Source organism: Vanessa tameamea, chromosome 9 (genome assembly GCF_037043105.1).
Source record: "Vanessa tameamea isolate UH-Manoa-2023 chromosome 9, ilVanTame1 primary haplotype, whole genome shotgun sequence".
Taxonomy (NCBI): domain Eukaryota; kingdom Metazoa; phylum Arthropoda; class Insecta; order Lepidoptera; family Nymphalidae; genus Vanessa; species Vanessa tameamea.
The window spans coordinates 12,486,668-12,506,749 of NC_087317.1; the positions used below are offsets into that span (position 1 = coordinate 12,486,668).

General features: G+C 33.2%; 3 protein-coding genes across 4 annotated transcripts in view; 1 reads left to right on the top strand and 2 right to left on the bottom strand.

The window, feature by feature from the left end:
* The window catches only part of LOC113394887 (uncharacterized), a 46,714-nt gene extending 36,294 nt beyond the window's left edge, over positions 1–10,420 (top strand). Inside the window, exons 4-13 of the mRNA XM_026632342.2 lie at positions 4,677–4,808; positions 5,701–6,040; positions 6,348–6,567; positions 6,907–7,081; positions 7,238–7,365; positions 7,447–7,629; positions 7,769–8,096; positions 8,230–8,361; positions 8,447–10,048; positions 10,199–10,420. Of these exons, the coding sequence (XP_026488127.2) occupies positions 4,677–4,808; positions 5,701–6,040; positions 6,348–6,567; positions 6,907–7,081; positions 7,238–7,365; positions 7,447–7,629; positions 7,769–8,096; positions 8,230–8,361; positions 8,447–10,048; positions 10,199–10,352 (3,394 nt within the window). The 3' untranslated portion in view covers positions 10,353–10,420. The remainder of the gene's footprint in view (positions 1–4,676; positions 4,809–5,700; positions 6,041–6,347; positions 6,568–6,906; positions 7,082–7,237; positions 7,366–7,446; positions 7,630–7,768; positions 8,097–8,229; positions 8,362–8,446; positions 10,049–10,198) is intronic.
* Zip (zipper) overlaps positions 2,105–20,082 on the bottom strand; it is a 74,397-nt gene continuing 56,419 nt past the window's right edge. Inside the window, exons 26-29 of one of the 2 annotated variants that reach the window (XM_064215734.1) lie at positions 19,802–19,984; positions 19,211–19,374; positions 17,671–17,851; positions 2,105–2,115 (exon numbers count right to left, since the gene is read on the bottom strand). In XM_064215734.1, the coding sequence (XP_064071804.1) occupies positions 17,710–17,851; positions 19,211–19,374; positions 19,802–19,984 (489 nt within the window). In that variant the 3' untranslated portion in view covers positions 2,105–2,115; positions 17,671–17,709. Of the gene's footprint in view, positions 2,116–15,703; positions 17,852–19,210; positions 19,375–19,801; positions 19,985–20,082 lie in introns of those variants that run through there. The other variant, XM_026632339.2, reaches the window with a different exon arrangement.
* Positions 12,699–14,268, bottom strand: LOC113394886 (inositol monophosphatase 1). Its single transcript, XM_026632341.2, has one exon. It carries the CDS (start codon positions 14,136–14,138, stop codon positions 13,317–13,319), a length of 822 nt encoding a protein of 273 aa, XP_026488126.1. The 5' UTR covers positions 14,139–14,268; the 3' UTR covers positions 12,699–13,316.

Consider the following 20,082-nt stretch of genomic DNA (forward strand, 5'->3'; position numbering starts at 1 on the left):
AACCATTTGACAACGATTAAATGGCACGTCGTTATTGCACACGAATACTTTACATCATAGAACAGGAAACAATTCTACTATTTTATAGGTATTGGTTACATGTTATATTCCAATACAAATTCGGCCGAAACGTAACCGAATAGTACTGTTAATGGAATAAGAAAACGGGTTGACAGCACCGAATACATTTCGATTCGATTGCGCTAAATTGACGATTTGTTAGTAGAATTATCCCAGGATTCAGCAGTTTATCTTTATATGTATTATAAACCGTGAGAAGGCGATTTTAAAGCCATAACGATATCTTCGAAGCGACCTTGTCACAGAAACATTAAATATATAGAGTACTGTAAACGTAGATAATTCATTTAATTAAAAGTTAATATTGCATGTAAAATATTTATTAAATTTATTATTACATTATTAACGAAACTGCCGATTGGTTTATAAATCTGTGCGTTTTTCCATCATTAACAGCTTCGATTCCTGGCTAGGGATATTGATTTATCAAAATTCCAGTGATGCAGTTTCATTGTCATCAAAATTGGACGCGAGACTCCTTTTAGTGTTTTTCGCTATTCCTCATACCTAGTTATTGGCCACCCGCGCTCACTTGAAATATTCAAATACGTATATCGTATGAAAATTTCAGATACTTTTATATTTATATAGTTACTTACTGTCATTTATTGTTAAAAATGAAATTAATGTCGTAATTTTTTTAAATCTACTACTTCAAGGACTGTTCTGAAAATTAGAAAAATAAATTAAAAACGACGTATAAGAAGCATGACAAAAACCTAAGTTTCAATGAATCTGTTAATTCAAAAATAACAACCTCAACGAACAGCTTTCCGAGGCTTGTTGACAAACATCTCCCTTACGACACTCGGGTAGAAGTGGAAGTATATGAACGTGAGCCACCCTCCCCTCGTCGCAGTCCCGCGCGGTCGCGATGGCGGCCACACGCGAACTGACAACACGCGCCAAATTCAAAAAATCGAACGCATTCTAGTCAAATTTTTTAGACTGATAGCATGACTTAGATGACTATAACCTTAATAGATGAAAAAAGACTTATGATCGAATGCAGACATTTGACTGTGAAATGATTTGACTGACTATTGACAGTGACAGTGTGAGTGACTTGACTTGACTTTTTGACTGGATTTTTGACAATAAACGGGGATTTTATTGAAGGTACGTGATTTTTTATTATTATTGTTATTCCATAATCCAATTTTAAGTAATGAATGAAAATTATTTAAAAATATAATACGTTAAAATAATGTTATTATTGATGTGAAAATATTTATTTAGATAGTGGTCTCTAAAACATTATGTAATCTTAAAACAACATTATTTGCCTTAGTAACTTTTATTTAGCTAATAAAAGTTTTATTTGTCGACTGCCAAAGCGATGAATATATTTTTTAACCTATAATATTTAATACATTTTGAAGAACCATATAATCTAATATTAATTTAAAATTAACAAAAAAATAAAGATTAAGTTTTTACTTTTTTTTACTTTATCCGTAAAATAAATAATACATGTAGTTATAAATTAAGTTCTTATTATAATAACTTTATTATTATTTCTTGTTTACACATCAATTTATTTGAGGTTTTATATAGGAAGTAAAAAACAATTAAAATATATTATTTTCAAATCAATTAATAGGAATTAAAAGATTACCAGATAATTTTATTAATAAATAAATTAAAATATGTTGTTTAGTTTCCTGACATATATTCACAATAAAAAAAATATTCCTTCAAATTGCACCAACGATTTTTATATAGTTTTATTTTAATCAACGACGATTTTTCATTCATAATAAAAAAAAAACTTTGTCACATATTTACAATAATTCGTGTAGGCAAACGGCCACATAACAAACACAATACTTCGCAAGTATTATTTATTAGTAACACAAAGTTTGTTTTATCAAAAATCAAAAAAAAACCTCATACGGATTTCGATATATCGAAAAACGTGTAACACCGAGCGAAAGTTGTTTTCGCTTTCTCTAGAATAAGCAAGCACTCAAACAACATCGAAGAGAAATTATCTCAATCATACGCTAAAATACGACAGTTTAGCATAATTTATTATAAACCTATTACTGGAAAAAGTTTTACATAAATCGATACTTTGATAAACGAGATCATTTAATATTAATTCCACATGCCACAAATCACAAGTTACATTTTGGTTGCATATCTTTAAATTTTATTTATTTCAGACCATCAAAAATACAATAATAAAACAATCTTATAACCTAACAATATTAAATACTTACATATAATTCTTGTAGCTATAATTCGATTTGATCCAAAAAATACGAATTAATATCGAATTAATTTAAACCAAGTCTGGTTTTATTGTATTATTTAGAACGCGATACGTTTTGTTTTTAATGCTTAAATAAACATACATATGTAAGTAAGTACTTACAACCTCTTTTCAATATTACTTTTAAAAGATTCAAATTAAAGTAAAGCTACCCCTTGTTACATAATTAATAGTAGAAACTAGAGTAATTAGTCTTTGCCGCCAATTAAATAACGCAGTTATGTTCATAAAATACAAATTCATTTATACATCGTGCCCAAAAATCAAGGTATTCTAACTCAAAGCATTTTTATCATCTGTATAATCTTATATTTAGTGATATGCCTTAAATATTAATGATTTTTAATGTAATATTTCAATGTATTATTTAGAAAAGTTTAAAATATCTGCGGAATTTTGTTGTCACTGAATACCATGACTGACGGAGGTTTTATTGGCTTTTATTATTGATGCTATCAACAAATAAATTCCTTCTCATGTCGAAGGATGTCGATGTCGAGAATTCCTCGATAAATGGAGAAAGTAAAATCGGAAAATTAATAATAAGTAGTAATTATTCTGCAGACTATAGTCTATAACCTAGCTTAGTAGCTTAGTAGCTAGGTTATAAGTCTGCAGAATAATTACTCGGTCTAGTGACCGACAATGTAGTTGATGGACATGCTCAATCACTGTATAAAATAATTAAGGTTTATACAAATTGATACATTAAATTTTAATTTCAATTATTTTGACATAATAACGGAAGTGAATTTATATAACATTTAAAAAAAATGCTTAGTTTATTTAATAAAAATAATTAATCTTATGTTTCGTTACACCTAATAATTTTCTTTACGTAACTCTAAATTCTTGGAGTAATTAGCTATTAATACTTTAAATACGATTATTATATTTAGGAATTACTCAGAACTTTCTCTTTTATATCGCGTTTTGCATAATAAGCAATTATATATTCAAATCATATTTAGATATGTTAATCAAATTAAATAAGCGTTTTCATTTAATATAACTTTAAAAAATAATTTATGAATTCTTCTAACACGATCAGTTAATATGATTACAGCCTGTATATTGTATGTAATTTTACAAGCTTTTGTTAAATACACATACATACATATATATTATGCTTTTATGTGTGTATTATATGTATGATCTTTCAACTAAATTGAACTGAATACATCCGATTCGATTTTTCGATTTCGATTTTAGATTTCGAGTTTAATATACTGTTTTTTTTACAAGATTTTCATTAAAAAAATGTATATTTTTAATATCTACGATATTAATATTTTATTTATATAATCGTCAGAACTCCGCTAAACATTTTTAATAGTGAGAGGATATTTTGAAACTCATCTTCTTATGTTTTTTTATTACACAAGAGAAATCTCAAAATAGTATCCGACTCTCTTGGAGTGGACCCGGCTGATGTGGGATACGGAGCTTCGACTATTTTATGGCATCGGTAGGCGGACGGGCGATTCAGCTGCCTGATTGTCTTCACTAATAAGTGATCACCACTGCCGATAGACATCGGCGCCGTATGAAATTTTAATAATTTCATACATAACCAATGCATCACATATGTCTCTTGGATCTACAATTGCACTGGCTCACTCAGCAGGAACAAAACAATACCTAATATTACGGCTTGGCGGTAGTACATATGATTAATGGGTGGTACCTACCCCGCCAGGCTTACACAAAGCTCTAATATGTATCATGTTAATGATAACATTCGATAACACCCCTATGACGGCACGAAGGTACCATCAAAATTATTTTATCTCTAACATAACGATAAACAATTTATTTTAATTTTGTCTCAACTTTTGTTTCATTATCTGTACATTACATCATTACAATTTCCGCTGCTTAACAGATAATATCTGCTTACGCTCGAGGAAGAAAGTTTATTTTGTTTACTATTTAAATATTTTAAGACGGTCACGGAACTCGTGAAAGTAATATTATCATCTCATAAATATTTACAACTAATTATCTCTAAGGTTTCTTCGATCACTTTGTTTATATGTTGTTTGTTGTTTATATACATGTATTTCGTGTCGAACGTCTTCATGATGAACTATTTGGAGATAAATTATATCTTCGTCTTTGACATTCTTTGAATAAGGGATCTATAATTATAATAATACGTGGACTTTGAAACTACTCTTGTTTGGCGACTGAACAATGAAAGGAATAGTCGAATCGTCGAATAATAAGGGTGTTTTTTTATTTCTGCAAAAAAAAATACTATATTTTCCTTTTCAACTAAGTTTTACTAAAAATAATCCTTTGTTTTTGTCAACAGTAACAATGGTGATCGTCTGGAGAGTCGCACGGAAGAAAGCCTGTTCCCAGGCGCAAGCGCACTGCGGCAGTCATCTTTATTGGAACAGTGCCCACTACGCGGACCCCCTAAATGCCCACCTGCTTCTAAAAGGTAACGATACAACACAATACAATACAATAAGTCTGTTTGCTAGCACAGGATCAAATAGGGTAAATACAATATAATTACTTTTACTTTATGATATAACTAGGCGGATGGGCAAACGGGCCTCGTAATGGTAAGAAGGCACCACCACCTATAGACATTGGCGTTGTAAGAAATATTAATCATTCCTTACGTCGCCAATGCGCCACCAACCTTGGGAACTAAGATGTTATTGTGTGCAGGCACAATAATATCTTAGTTCCCAAGGTTACATTTCTTTCTTTGGCTTTCTTACGCTTCAAATCGGAATGCAACAATATTAAGTATTACTATTTGCTGATAGAATATCTGATGAATGGGTCCATTGTCTTCTCCTAGCACAATCTTTAAGCTTAATTGGAGGGGTAAATAGGTTTATTAGAAATTCCTTGAAACATGTATAGGTCTAGTACCTTCTTAAAAAAAAGAGTGCCATCTATCCAGACGGGATATCATACTAAACAAAGCCTTGCCACCAAGTAATTTACCAAACTATACAGTACGCGCGACCAAAATTGGCCCGTCGCATGTTATGCTCTTCCAGATGCTTGCGTATGTTATGTTTAAATGATGATCGACTAAATACGTAACAATAACCGTTAATCTTCATATTCGCATCTCTAGCCTTAATTACCGGCCACAATCGCCGCTATTATATCTGTGCAACCACTCGTGACTAATTAATTTGCCTGGCCAACGTAATTTATATTTTGTAAAGATCCTGCATCTCGTCATAAACGTAACTTTAGTTCAACAAATTAAAATACGTTGGCACTTATGCAGGGAACAACGACAGGTTATTTTTTTCACAGAATATTCTAAAATATAATTTCCACTTATTTTCCACAATTTCAACTAGATATCGCACACACGATGGTACGTGTAACAACCTGAACCGTCCAAGATGGGGCGCCACCATGACACCAGTTCAACGTTTCCTACAACCAGTTTATTCTGACGGCATCCAAGCACCGCGTAAATCATTCTTCGGTACCACTCTCCCATCAGCAAGAGAAATTAGTGCATTAATTCACGAAGACAAAAACGCTGAGAACCCTGGCATAACCCACTTACTGATGCAGTGGGGCCAGTTCTTGGATCATGATGTAACATCCTCCTCCCAATCGAGAGGATTCAACGGATCAGTGCCTAGGTGTTGTAAGGATGGTGGAAGAGATTTTATACCTAAGGAACTTATGGTAAATAAAAATATTTTTTAAGTACCAATATTATTTCAATTCAAGCCTAAATTTTTGCCGATTATTTTTATAAATGCATTTTTTACCAAGAGTTTCGTCCCGGTATTTAAAAGGCACAACTTGCACAAGCCTTGGGCATATACTTCGAGATAAATTACAAATCCGTATTGTCCTCCGTACAATTACAATCCGACTGTACTGCAACATGATTTTTTTTTAAATTTATATATCAAATGTGTAAATCCAATTACTAGTCCTTAAATCCTGTTATGTTATATAAATAAATAAATAAATGATATACTTCCAGCACCCAGAATGCATGCCTATTGCCGTCCCACCATCGGATCCATTCTACGGTCCAAGGGGTGTTCGTTGTCTGGACTTTGTGCGTTCATCCCCAGCTCCTCGAGATGACTGTGCACTGGGGTGGCGTGAGCAGTTTAACCAAGTATCTGCGTACATAGACGGCTCCCCACTATATGCCAGCTCTGCTAGACAATCGGACAAACTTAGGCTGTTTAGGAATGGTAATACTAAGAGACAAGAAGGTAGTACCATAAAATGGTAAAGAATTAACCGACTAAAAATATTAGATGGCTCATTTGTATACATATTTCTATATTATTACTTTTAAATTAAATGCTATTATTACTACTTATTACATTATAAACCAATTATTATTAGAATCCTCGGGTAAACCATTGCCAAATATAATAAATACTAATCAAAGTTAATGAGATTTAAACAAACAAATTTATTACTTTTTAATAATTCGATATATTCATAGCAGAACTTTCCCTTTTAGTTTTTATTATTAGTACCATCACAAAATGTTCCTAAATATTAACCGCATTTGATCTCAACAGGGATGTTGCAATACGGACGTGTCCAGCAGCGCCGACCACTGTTGCCGCCGGACCGCGACGAGCTGTGTCGCGGGGGAGCGGTCTCCACCGATTGCTTCAAGTCTGGTGACGCGCGCGTCAACGAGCATCCCGGACTCGTCGCAGCTCACATCGTCTGGCTAAGACAGCATAACAGGTGAGAACAGTCTTCCCGATGTAATAATAATAAATAAATTGGCTAAGTTATTTTGTGTTTAATTTAAAAGAATAGCATATAAAATACTATATTAAAACTATTTTCTTTCTCCAATTATGTCAAAACTAAATGTCAAAACATTATTCATACTAACAGAATGGCTCAAGAGCTCGCGCATTTAAATCCCCATTGGAGCGATGAAAAAATCTACCAGGAGACACGCAAGATTGTAGGCGCCATGGTTCAACACATCACCTATAGAGAATTTCTACCTATTGTTTTAGGTAGGAAAAAGCTTAAATTCTATCATCAGGTAATAAGTTGCATTCTAAAGGCTTTCGATAACGTACTTTTTTTTCCTTCAGGGTCTGAAGTAATGCGGCTATTTGAACTGGAACTACAACAAAAGGGCTTCTATCGTGGCTATAGCCCAAAAATCAGCGCAAGCCCAGCTAGTTCCTTTGGATCTGCTGCTTTTCGCTTCGGACACAGCCTCGTGCAGTCTTCCTTTGTTCGCTTTGACAGGTTTCATCATCCCCTTAATAACAGTAAGTTTATTTCTTTCATATTAAAAGAAAATAAGTCACTTTAAAAAAAATATTGAGGTTTTTTTTTTGCGCTAATTAGCTTAAGAACAATTTTACTGAGAAATCAATGAGTCACTAGCAAACTCCTTCTCTTCTTCAGATGTTTCTCTCCACGATGAACTAACAAACCCATCTAACATCTGGAGTATGGGCGCTGTCGATCGCCTCCTCCTTGGCATGGTTAACCAACCAATTCAGAAACGCGATGAATTTATTACCGAGGAGTTAACAAATCATCTGTTCCAAACTCCTCACTTTAGTTTCGGTATGGATTTGGCAGCTATCAACATCCAAAGAGGGAGAGACCATGGAGTCCCACCATACACATCTTGGAGAGAACCCTGTGGGTTGTCAGCTATTAGTAACTTTGAAGATCTGTTTAGAATCATGCCAGCAAGAGTTGTTAGGAAACTGAAGGTTTTATATAGGTATTTTGATATGAATATTCTTATATTTATTTATTTGTTTACCCATTCTGAACAAAGCCATCCCGATGGTATTTATAATAATATTTTGTTGAACAATGAACATTTATTTACTACTAAAAAACAACATTTTTAGACACGTAGACGATATTGACCTATTTACTGGAGGCATGGCGGAACGCCCTGTGGTTGGAGGTTTAGTGGGACCGACATTCGCCTGCATCATAGCTCAACAATTTTCCAATTTGCGGAAAGGTGATCGTTTTTGGTGGGTAATATTAATTTAGTCATTGAATTTGTTTTATAAGATAGTAAGAGTTTTTAATCTAACTACTCTTTATATATAATTTTAGGTATGAGAACGGAGAGTTTGAATCGTCGTTCACGCCAGCACAGTTGCAACAGATACGCAGGATATCTCTAGCACAAGTTCTTTGTCGTACATTAGATTCTATTGACAACATTCAACCTTTCGCTTTTCTTTCTCCTGACAACCCTGACAATGAACGAATATCATGCCGTAATGGATTGCTAAATAATTTTGATTTATCTCCCTGGATTGAAATACATTCAGACTCAAGTAATGACGTCCGAAAATCCGATGAAGATGTACCCGCTACTACTAAGCCTAGAAGAACTAAGCCCACCATTGCTGGGCCTATAACAACTACTAAGAAATCTCAAAAAGTAGCACAAGCTAATAGAAAGAAACCAAATTCTGTAAACGACTTAAATAACACACAAAAAAATATTCATAAACTCAACACTACTGAATTTAATGACAATAACCGTACAGATAATAAAACTACAAAGTCAAAACCTAATATAATAGTACAAGCGATTGACGACAAACTAGACTTTAAAAACAAGACTAGACGTTACAACGACGTCGACATCAGTAGTCGATACAACCCGACTCGACAATACAGTGACTATTACGACGACGTTCAAAACGTACAATCCGTAGTTATTAACAACTTACCCAATAAAAAAAGACCTAGTAGACCTTACATATCTGTGACTGAAAATATAGACAAATATACATATTTAATAAATTACGTACCGAGACCAACTCAATCGTGGCGACAGACTACAAGACGAAACCACGATAGAGATGTAGTAAAAGTAACTTACCAAACATATGACGATACTTACAGACGACCAAACAGACCGTACTATAACAGAGACGACTTAGACAATGACTTTGAATCGCGTGACAACAAACCCATTGTACCTGTGACAGAAAACTTTCAATCCTCAGCTAGGTCCAATGACGACGATACTTTTGAACCAACACTTTCTACAGAAAAAACTTTACTGACTGACCGACCGAAACTTCCTATAGATAAGTCTTCGCAAGTTGACAAAATTAATCCAACGACTGAGAACATTTACAAATTACTTACTTTCGGATACGTAGGGACTTACAGAGGTGACGCGATCACCAATACTAACAAAGACAATACTCGTATTGCTGACAATGACAAAATACATGACGTAATAAGTAAAGACTTTTCGACTGTTGCGACTGACAAAGATGATGCTAACTTTACAGATGACTTAAATAATACTAAACTTTCAACTTTTATCCTTTATGAGACCGCGACAAAACCTTACAACTTACACAGACCGACAAGACGAAACGATGACGAACATTTGACTGTAGATTCAAAAAATAAATACTTTTTCATGCATAACGTTTTACGAAAATATCCAGATGGATCATCGTTGAAGGACTATAACCAAATAAAAGGAGAAAATGCAAATGATAATATAAAAACTAATTCTCCAACGTTAGATGATTTAGGAATGCAGGAAAGATCAGGGATAAATAAATTATCTTCAAACATAGATGAGTCTAAACCAATCAGTAGTAATAAGCCGAAACATAAGAGACCTGCCAGTTCTGTGAAAACTCCATCAGTAGCTTTCCAAATAATACCAAGTGAAAACAAGTAAGGATCAAAATTTTATCAAAATTTGAAATTAATATTACTAAAACTTCTTCTAAATATTACTAAATTTTCACTAATAATCGTGACAATCAATGAAAATAACAGTCATTTTTAATGAAACATTTTTTTAAATCCTTTTTCTTTTTCCAGCCCTTCACAGTGGGCAGTATACGACGAGAAAGAAGACCTTCCTGGTGGATTCCCCCAGAGGATGCCCTCCATCAAATCTGACCCCTACGCTCTTCGAGAAATTCCTCGACCTATGAACTTCAACTCTTTCAGACGAAGACCTGGAAGAATTTAATTATGGAACAATTTACCAACTTCACTTTAATTTTTATAATATTAGTATTTAAGATATTCAGTTTAAAACTGGGAAAAATCTTTTCCACAACCGTACAGGTGCTAGGGTTGGGGGCCAGATGGTATTTTTCGAATTAATTATTATCAACATATCATTTCGACATTAAGGAACATGTATTGCTTAATACCGAGGTGAGATGTCAGATGTTAAACATCTTATGTGACTGCTGTAAGACTGGTTATTTTTACGTTAAAAGCGGATATAACAAAGACATAAAATGCTGAAAAATATGGATATTTTGTAACATGACAGGACATTGACTTTGAAACTAATTATGACTTGACGTATTATTTAAATAAATTTTAAATTTCATTAATATTTCAATCTATTTACAAGAAATCTGAATTAAAAAGTCTCTTCTTACATTAAATTCAATATGTTATGCAAATATTTGTTGTCACTATATTTTTGATCCTTAACTCAAATGACTTGACTTGACCGAAGGCAATTAAATGACTCAATAAAACGATAACTAATGAAACTATTACTGACTGGACTGGATCTAAAAATAATATAGGTACAATAATTATGCGCAAATGTACCTATTTGTATAATTGATGTCATTACATTGTAAACAATTTTATTTTTCCTGTGACTGGGCAAAAAGGATCTGACTTTTACTGATTTTTGACTAACTTATGAGTTATAGATTTAGATTGACTATTTTGCTATAATTATGGAAATATCCAAAGGTACTTCTATCGATTGGACCAAAAGGATTCAATGGTTCCTTTCGTTATTTTTGTTTGACTTATCATCTAGGTAAGAGTTAAATTAATTATTAGACTAAGTAAGATAATATAATACTAGGTATGCTATTGACTAAAACTGACCTATTACAGACAAATGATTTGGACTCAAGCTAATAAGCTACACAGAAAGTAAATAACGAATTACCTGCTAACTGACAATTATGACTGAAACAAATCTTACATTAAGTAGGGACTGACAGAAGACTCACGTCAATCAAGACTGAATCTTGACTCAACTTATTAGTTTTATTACTAACTGAAACACAACTGACCAAAACTGACTATTTTAATAGATTTTATGAGTTATGAAAGCAATTAATACATAACAACAGAGTTTAGGTTTAAAAATATGTCTTAATATAGTTAAGGTTTACTATTCAATGATGTAATATTTTGTCAGAATTAATGTGACCGCGTAAAAATGACAAACCCGACCAAAATACTTTTCTAACGAACTGATTGATTTGCTTACTGACTACTGAAACTTTGCTTTTCGACGACGATGACGATACTTATTGCAAATCAATCAAATGACTCGGACAATTAACAACTGAATACTGATTTTCAATAAAAACAAAACACTATTTACTGAAGAAAAGATTTTACTGTATTATCATTTGTAACGCCTCATTTTTAGGGACTAATTTCAGGTAGATATTAATATTGTATTTCTCATACTAAAAATATTATGACTACAATATTAACCTAGCTCACAGATTTGTATACAAGGATAAAAATAATATTATTTTCTGACTATAACACCATATGAGCTGACAAATAAAAAATAATAATTACTATTCGGTGAAAGAGCTCTTAGGTATATATTATTTTGTACTCTTATCATAAAAACGATTTATGAGTAGGTACGTATACAAATGGGTACACATGATTATATGAATTTAATATTAAGAGTATAATAATTTATCATTAAATACACAACTATATATACAAGGGATAACATAAGTTTTCTTAAATTACAGTGACTGACAGATAACAATTATAATGTTAGAAATTGATGAGAGATTTCACTAAGACTAAATATAATAACTAACTGACTGACTGACTGGGGATGATTATTATAAGAGTTGACTGAAAACAAGCTACATACTAATAATGTATAGTATGCAAGTAATGCACTATGATTAAGACACATAACTAACATAAAAAGATAGATCTATTCACTTACGAAAGCCCTCTACGTAAAACTTAAAAGGAAATGTAATCATATATCCTGTCATAAGTCGTATGGTAATCGTCTCACGCATACTAATACAATTTGTATGCACGAGCTTCACTCAATACTAATGAACACCGATAATTTAACGTGGAGAAGTGCACCTTCGTGAATGAATAGATCTGTACTTATAGTTGTAACGTAAATCACAGCACAGAAGTTATTTTTTAGCAAATATTGCATAATTAATAAATAAATTATGTTCTTGAATTTATTTTTTTGAAAAATTAATTTAAAACCACCGACGTTAAATGTAAGTTACTTTAAATGTTAAATGATTCTTAAATAAAACATTTGTAATTTCATTCAACATTTAATTTTTGTTACAATTTTTCTAATTATTACAAGAAACACATCAAATTACATAATATTGACAACATTATAAACTGTGTTTGATCTCTTAACCTTTTAAGATAAAAAATAAATAATAAAGATCTGGAAAATCTATCACATTTTTATTAATTTAAGTCTTAATACACATAATATATTTTGTAAATATTTTTTTAAACTACATTCTGAAATTAATTACATTGGATGTATATATGAAAAAAAAAAAATACACCTTGTATATATTATCCAATAACATTTCATTAAATATAAATAACTATATTAAGCAACTGATTAATGTTATATGACACAAATTATATTTACAAGTGCTTTTAACTAGTTTTGATTTAATTGTCATTTCATACTTTAAAACTTGATTACAAATATATACCTCGAGTTGATCAAAATAAGACAAAAAGAATAAATAAATGTTTTATATGTATAATAAGATCTGTTTGTAAATATTAAAACAAAAAAACATTCCTACAACATGTAGTAATTACATAACTAACATAAAATTAATAAATAATGAATATTAAGTAACATAAAATGCATTCAAATTCCTTATTATTATTATTATTAAAAATATATTTAATCTCTCTCTGGATAGTACTGGTGTAGCATTGAAGCCAATTCCTGTGCCAGTTCTTGGCTGCTTGCACAGAGCACTCTACGAGAGAGTATATCAAATGGCCCCCCAGCTGGGTCTATGCATACACCACCAGCCTCTCTGACTATGATATCTCCAGCTGCAATGTCCCAAGCATGTATTCCAAACTCGAAATAGGCATCTGAGCCTCCCAAAGCAACCATAGCCATGTTCAAGGCTGCAGAACCTACTGTCCTCGCCCCGTGTGCTTTTGTAACTATCATTTTGAAATTCTCAAAAACAATTCTTTGTTTCTCTTCATCTCGTGTTGTACCAGCCTCAAACGATATAAGTGCCTTACTTACATCCTTCACTTGAGACACATGAATCTGTCTGTCATTTAAATAAGCACCCTGGCCCTTCTTTGCAGTGAAAAGTTGATTCACAATGGGGTTGTATATAATACCAGCAACAGCCTCCTTATTGATAACAAGCCCTAGTGAAATACAACTGCTGGGATAGCCATGAATAAAGTTAAGGGTCCCATCAACGGGGTCTATTATCCACGTTGGCTCATCCGTAAGTATGCATTTGACACCTTCAAATGCTGATTCCTCTCCTATAAACTTGTGATCTGGAAATTTCGCTGTAAGACCACTAATTAAGGTCTCTTCGACTTTCTTGTCTATTTCCGTGACTAGATCAATATCCGAAGACTTAAGTTTAAAGTCTTTGCAGCCGCTCGTGTAATCTGTTATAAGGTTTCCGGCACTTTTAACGAGTTCCAGAGCAACTGCAAAGTATTCGTCTATTGCGTCAGTCATTTTGAATGAGTAATTGTAGGATAATCTAATTGGCTTAATATACAAAAATATTACGTTGCAACACTAATTATTTGCTTCTTTTTACTGTATAATGCAATATAAATACAATTTCATTCACGTCAAAAATCTGATTCTAATTTGACAAATTGGTATTTGGCACTGACAGACTGATACTTCACATTTAAAAGTTGACACTGCAGGCTCCAAAATAAGGACGCCCTTTTGTTCTGTCAATTTCAAATTTTATAACTTCTACAGAATAATAAGACTTAAGTTGTGAATAGTCCAATTGAGTGATATATCTTATTATATATAGTTTAGAGTACTAACAATTATTTGTAATTTATCCTATTATTAACCCTTAATGTTTGTGTTGTTCTAGGTTACGGATTAACAAGGAAATTACTACTACTATACTTGGCTTTAAAATTTAATTGAGTTTGTTATCTCAACCGTACCGATCAATCTCATTCGTGTCTTCTCCATCCTACGTGACATTGGCGAAATAATCTGTGCCCTGTGGCACAACTAAAAGCCATTAAACTAAGAATTGAAATTGAATAATAAGACGAGTTGAATTAGGTTTCGAGTGTATGCAAAATTTGTTAAACAGGTATTTTGAATTAGTTTCGATTGTTTCATTACCCACAGCAATTAAGAAAATATGGTTCAATTTTTATTTGTAAGTTTTAAAATTTAAAACTAACTGATTAACATCAAAATTTATTTATGCACATGCAACATTGATCGTTTTAATATTGTATGATTCATATTGTTCAAATTAAGTACATAAAAGCAACCAACCACAACTGACTAGTATCCGATTGAGTTAATACCAAATAAAACAAGCAGCTTTAATTTAGCAGTAATCATTATTAATTTGGCTTAATATGCAGATTTTTTTTTACTAATTGCTACTTCAATTGAACTAATTTGAAGGAAATTCAAGATTCAAACCACACATTGTAAAAAGTTACAATAAAGCTTACAAAAATAATTAAGGAACAAATGTAGTTGGAAAGATTTTTATGGATAAGATATTCGTCATAAAGCAACTTTTCTGTATCACATTAATTGAAATTTAAAATAAGTTCGAAAATTAAAAGTATCAATTACTCAAATTTAAACCTACTTACAGTTCATTTTCATGATAAAAAATACGGCACTGCATTCAAGATAAGATCCATCCATCTTAATCAAGGGAATGGAGAGTGCAAAAAACCCCAGGCCCGCGCGTTCGTCTTCGCGGACGTTTTGATGCATTCATGAGGTCCTAGGTCTCCCTTTGAGGGGCGGAGAGATAGCCAGGCACTGCACCAGGGCGCCGGTTATGTTAAGACTGATGCTTGGGTGATCTTGCGTTCACACTAGGTCCGTCGCCTAAAGAACCATTGACATGTTCGCAGATACAGAGAAGACAGAAAAAGTTGGATAAATGTGCGAGCAAGTGCGAAAACCATCCAAGCAGTCATACCTTGCGTGAATTTTTCCGAATTAACTCTGATGCGCAAGCATCTTAGCAATTTAAAAAAAATAAAAAAGGATATTAAATAAAACACGTGATCTTAAAAATCATGAAAAATTGTTTAATTGGCATACCAACTGACAACTTGTTACAACCTATGGCCAATTTTACAATTATCAATATTGTTAATAATTAAATATAATATTTATGTAAAATATGTTTATGCTTCAATGGTTTACTTACATTTAAATTTTATATTATTATTCAAAAACAAACTATATAATAAAAAAGAGGTCATTACAATAATTAAGACTCGGGATACAATTGTATAAAATGTTCAAAAGATGCAAGTTTATTTAAAGGCATATAAATTTGCGTCGGCGACGAAAAACAAACGTTAGACGCGTACCACGATGAAAAACCTAAGGCCACAATTTATTACTAAGTTTTACCTAAGTCTAGTTTATAATTGAAGCGGCATTCTAGCGCATACCTTCGCAACGATAATACCAAAAGCTAGTGTAAAAAAAAAATCACCTCGCCAGCGCGTATGTACATTCCGCTGACGGAGCTAATCAGAAACTGACGAAACCTGACCGTGTCGATACGAATCGACGGTTTGTTCTTTATGTGAGGCGAACAGGTTCCTATACACTCTAAAAGGATAAAATATTACCAAAAAATAAACGTTTCGTAATCCAGTAAGTACAAACATCGCCTCGGACGCAATTCGATTGTACCAACACGTCTTCGGCTAGCTATTAGCGAGAATCAGACAGCTAACCATTACTTAAACTAGTGTTAAAAAAATTTATGGCAACTAAGCGCTCAGTGCACCACACTGATATTATTTACACCATAACGGGGGCACCTTCGACCCGATGCAATGAGATTTTATTGAAATCCTTTTAATCGTTGTAATAAATAGGGTCAAAAGTGCCCCGATGTGAAATTAACGAATCGGAAAAGGTCATTTTTATAAAAAATATTGTCGCAACGGCAGTCTTTGTAATCAGTCGCGATAAATGCAGTACGAATTTCTAATTTGCCACAAAACATAATACTTTATAACTTTAGTATGTTCAATTTCATCAAAATATCACCCAATGAGTAAATTTTAACTCGTCACCCGTCCGGACCAGGTCTAGTCGAGTGGAAACTAACTCGATTGTTCAGGAATGTCTCGATATTAATACTGGCGTGGGAAATATAACCAATTAAACAGACTGAGAGGGATTAACATTTCTTTTTCTTCTATTCTGCGATGTGATGACGAAACAATAAAAATCGGAAAAGATCGACAACAGATTTAAAAATGTAAAGTTTTTAAAAGCAAAAATAATGAACAGGGAAACAATAATTCCGTAACATCACACCACAATATATGCAATTTAAAAATGAGCACCAATCCGCAATCAGTTATAAACGAACAGTTTCATTTCGGTGCAATTCATTCTAAAACAGTAAAAATTCGTTATATTATATACTGTAGTTAAATATAACCTTATTATGTATATACAATCGTTACTGCGATCGATGTCTTATATAAAAAATGTAAAGTCTACTTCGAATCCAAATACAAAGTATATTTAAAATTTACTCGACTTATAAAATGTTTTCGATAAAAACTTTTAGCACAACGCAATCGCAATCGTAGATACAGAATCAGGCTCCCGACTTTACTTAAAATTAAACCACGGTAATGTAAAACATTTATACAACGCTGTAGGCATGCAAAACAATATAATAATAATAATATAATTAAGATTTACGTTTCAAGCGATCGTCGACTACAACATTGTACATACAAATTAACGACTCGAGCACACGATTCGATATTTAAAGTTATTTCATATTAAACAAAAAATAGACACAGATAATTAATTTGAAAATTGTACTTTAGGTAGAACATCGGAATCATAGCAAAAAAATAATCCAAAACTGACGTGCGAGCTCACAATCGAACCTTCGGTCACTCTTACAATTTCATAACGGCGATCGGGTAGACATCTGTCAACCGAGCGATCGATCCAAAACTACAAAGGGAAACAATAGAGTGCATAATTTTCAAAATAACGATAGATAGAATCGTGGTCCGGGCGGCGGTCACTCGAGCGAGTTGGCGGCGTCCGTGCCGTCGTCGAACGACTCGTCGCCCGACGCGGCGCCCGCGCCCGGCGCCAGCGACGAGCGCTTGACGCGGCACGACGACGACGCGCCCGACAGCCCCATCGGCCCGCCCTGCCGTCTGCGCACACGCACCCACGCACACGTTACTCGCGTCGCGCCATTGCCGTCTCGTACGAAACGTAAACAAACGCTCGATATTTAGATACTTTACTTTCCGATTCAATCGAACCATTCAAAAAAATCATGTAGGTAACCACGTTTTGTTTACGTTTTGTATTATTTATAACAAAGCAATTATACATTGAATCTGATGATATGATAAAGATTTTTGTACTAAAAGATATACACCATTTATTATTAATAAATATTATAAAAATATGTGTAATGATAATGAAGTATAGTAATGTTTGTTAAACAAAATACTTCCTATATTAAAGTAAAATAAATTGACTAGCATATTTAAAAATGCAGTTTAAAAAGTTCAAGAGAACTATACCTCTTATTATTCCTGAAACAGTTGGCAATTTCTGTGTTTGAAACTTTTGCAATTATTTACATAATCACAGACACTTTTCATCACCAATGCATGATGATAAAACAAAAGTTGCCAATATTCCTTTGGTAGACCCCCGATTTAGAATGGAAACAGAGATAAAGAAACAAACCCAAACGAACAGAAGGACAACACAAAAAGCTCTGATTAAGACACACAATAGTTGATAAGTCATAGAAAACAAAATAATTTGTTATTAATTAACATTAGAAATCTCTATTAAAAGATGACAAAGCTCCAAAGGCATCATAGACAAATTCAAGCTACATCCTCAGCACGCTACCAAATAGCACTTTATGGATTTATTTTAAATTCAAAATTAAAATTACAATACAACATTTAAATCAAATATTTTTTAATTTAACAGGCATAAGGAATATAAAAAAAAGATTTTAATTGACTATTCCACGTATTCAATTTTTTTAAACGTTTATATTTCTAGTAACGTTTTTTGGGGAGGTATTATGTTGTATTTTGGCTAATGGTAGCGTATTTCCAAAGCGATCCCTAAACCGTTCGTTACCTCTCTTAGCTTCTGTGGTCAGCTTATTCACTATCATCGGTTAAGGTGGGCCTAGACAATCACAAGCACCAATCATCATCAAGTATCAAACACCCTCCGAAAGAAGATATCAAGAATCATATAGAAGAATCAGACAAACCAGACATTATTTTGTGTGATGAATGAAATGGTGAATGTTGGATTCAAGACAATTACATATGTTCCCAGAACATATTTCCACCATCTGGTGTAATAAGGGGGGCATGATGACATATGTACAGTGTTTATTATTGTATTATCAAATAATGCAACAAGGATAGAATTAAATTACTTGTACTACTTATAAATTAAGACTTATAAATAAGTTTAATAATTAATTCATGTGCAGAGTTTGTGTTACGGAGTGTCTGGCGGTGGCTTACCTGAGCTTGTTGCGCAGGTTGGAGCACTCCCGGGCGAGGGTCTCGTGCGTCTCGAGCAGGTCCTCAAGTTCCCGCTGCGCCTTGCGCTTGCCGACCTTCTCCCGCTGCACCTCCTCCTCCGCTTCGTCCACTGAACGCTTCAGGGCTTTAACGCGTGCGTTCATCTATAAGAAGACACATATTTACATGATTATATGTTTTCAAATAAGACACCATTCATCTTTACAGGTGTTGAAGCATAAGGGATAATTCACAGGTGGCAGCAATTCTCCTCGACAGTTACAAAGTATCGTATTGGAAAGCATTATAATTATATCAATTGCTGATAATAGACATGGAAATATATAATAAACTTGTTGTTATGTCCCTCCTACCTAAAAAAGGTCACTCAGAAATTTATAGTTCCAGCCATAATATCGCAATAACTACCACCAACATACAAATTAACCACCTATAAGTAGTTACATATTCAGATAAACTTGCCATACAATAGGCAAACTGTATGAGTAATTATGATATCAGATACAGCCGGAGAGTACATGACTCAAGAGTAAATATTGGATTGGAGGAATTGATAGAAGAGGATGGTACCTTCTCGATCTGCTCCTTATACTGGTCGGCGTGTCTGCGTTCCTCGTCCAGCTGCAGCGCGAGTTCCTTCATCTTCTTGTCGAGTTTACGCGATGCCTTCTGCTGTGCGAGACGCTCGCGAGATTCCGCCTCCAGCTGCTCCTCAAGGTTCGCCACCTTCAGCTCCAATGACGTGATCACGCCCTAAGCACACACATATGTAAATATTATAGCAAAACCAACACATTTTTCGACAATCTATTCGGTAAAGCTAGTAAAAATAACAAATTTGGCACTTTGTA

Excerpts from the sequence above, each read along its gene's own strand:
- LOC113394886 (XM_026632341.2), bottom strand. The coding sequence starts at position 14,138 with ATGACTGACGCAATAGACGAATACTTTGCAGTTGCTCTGGAACTCGTT.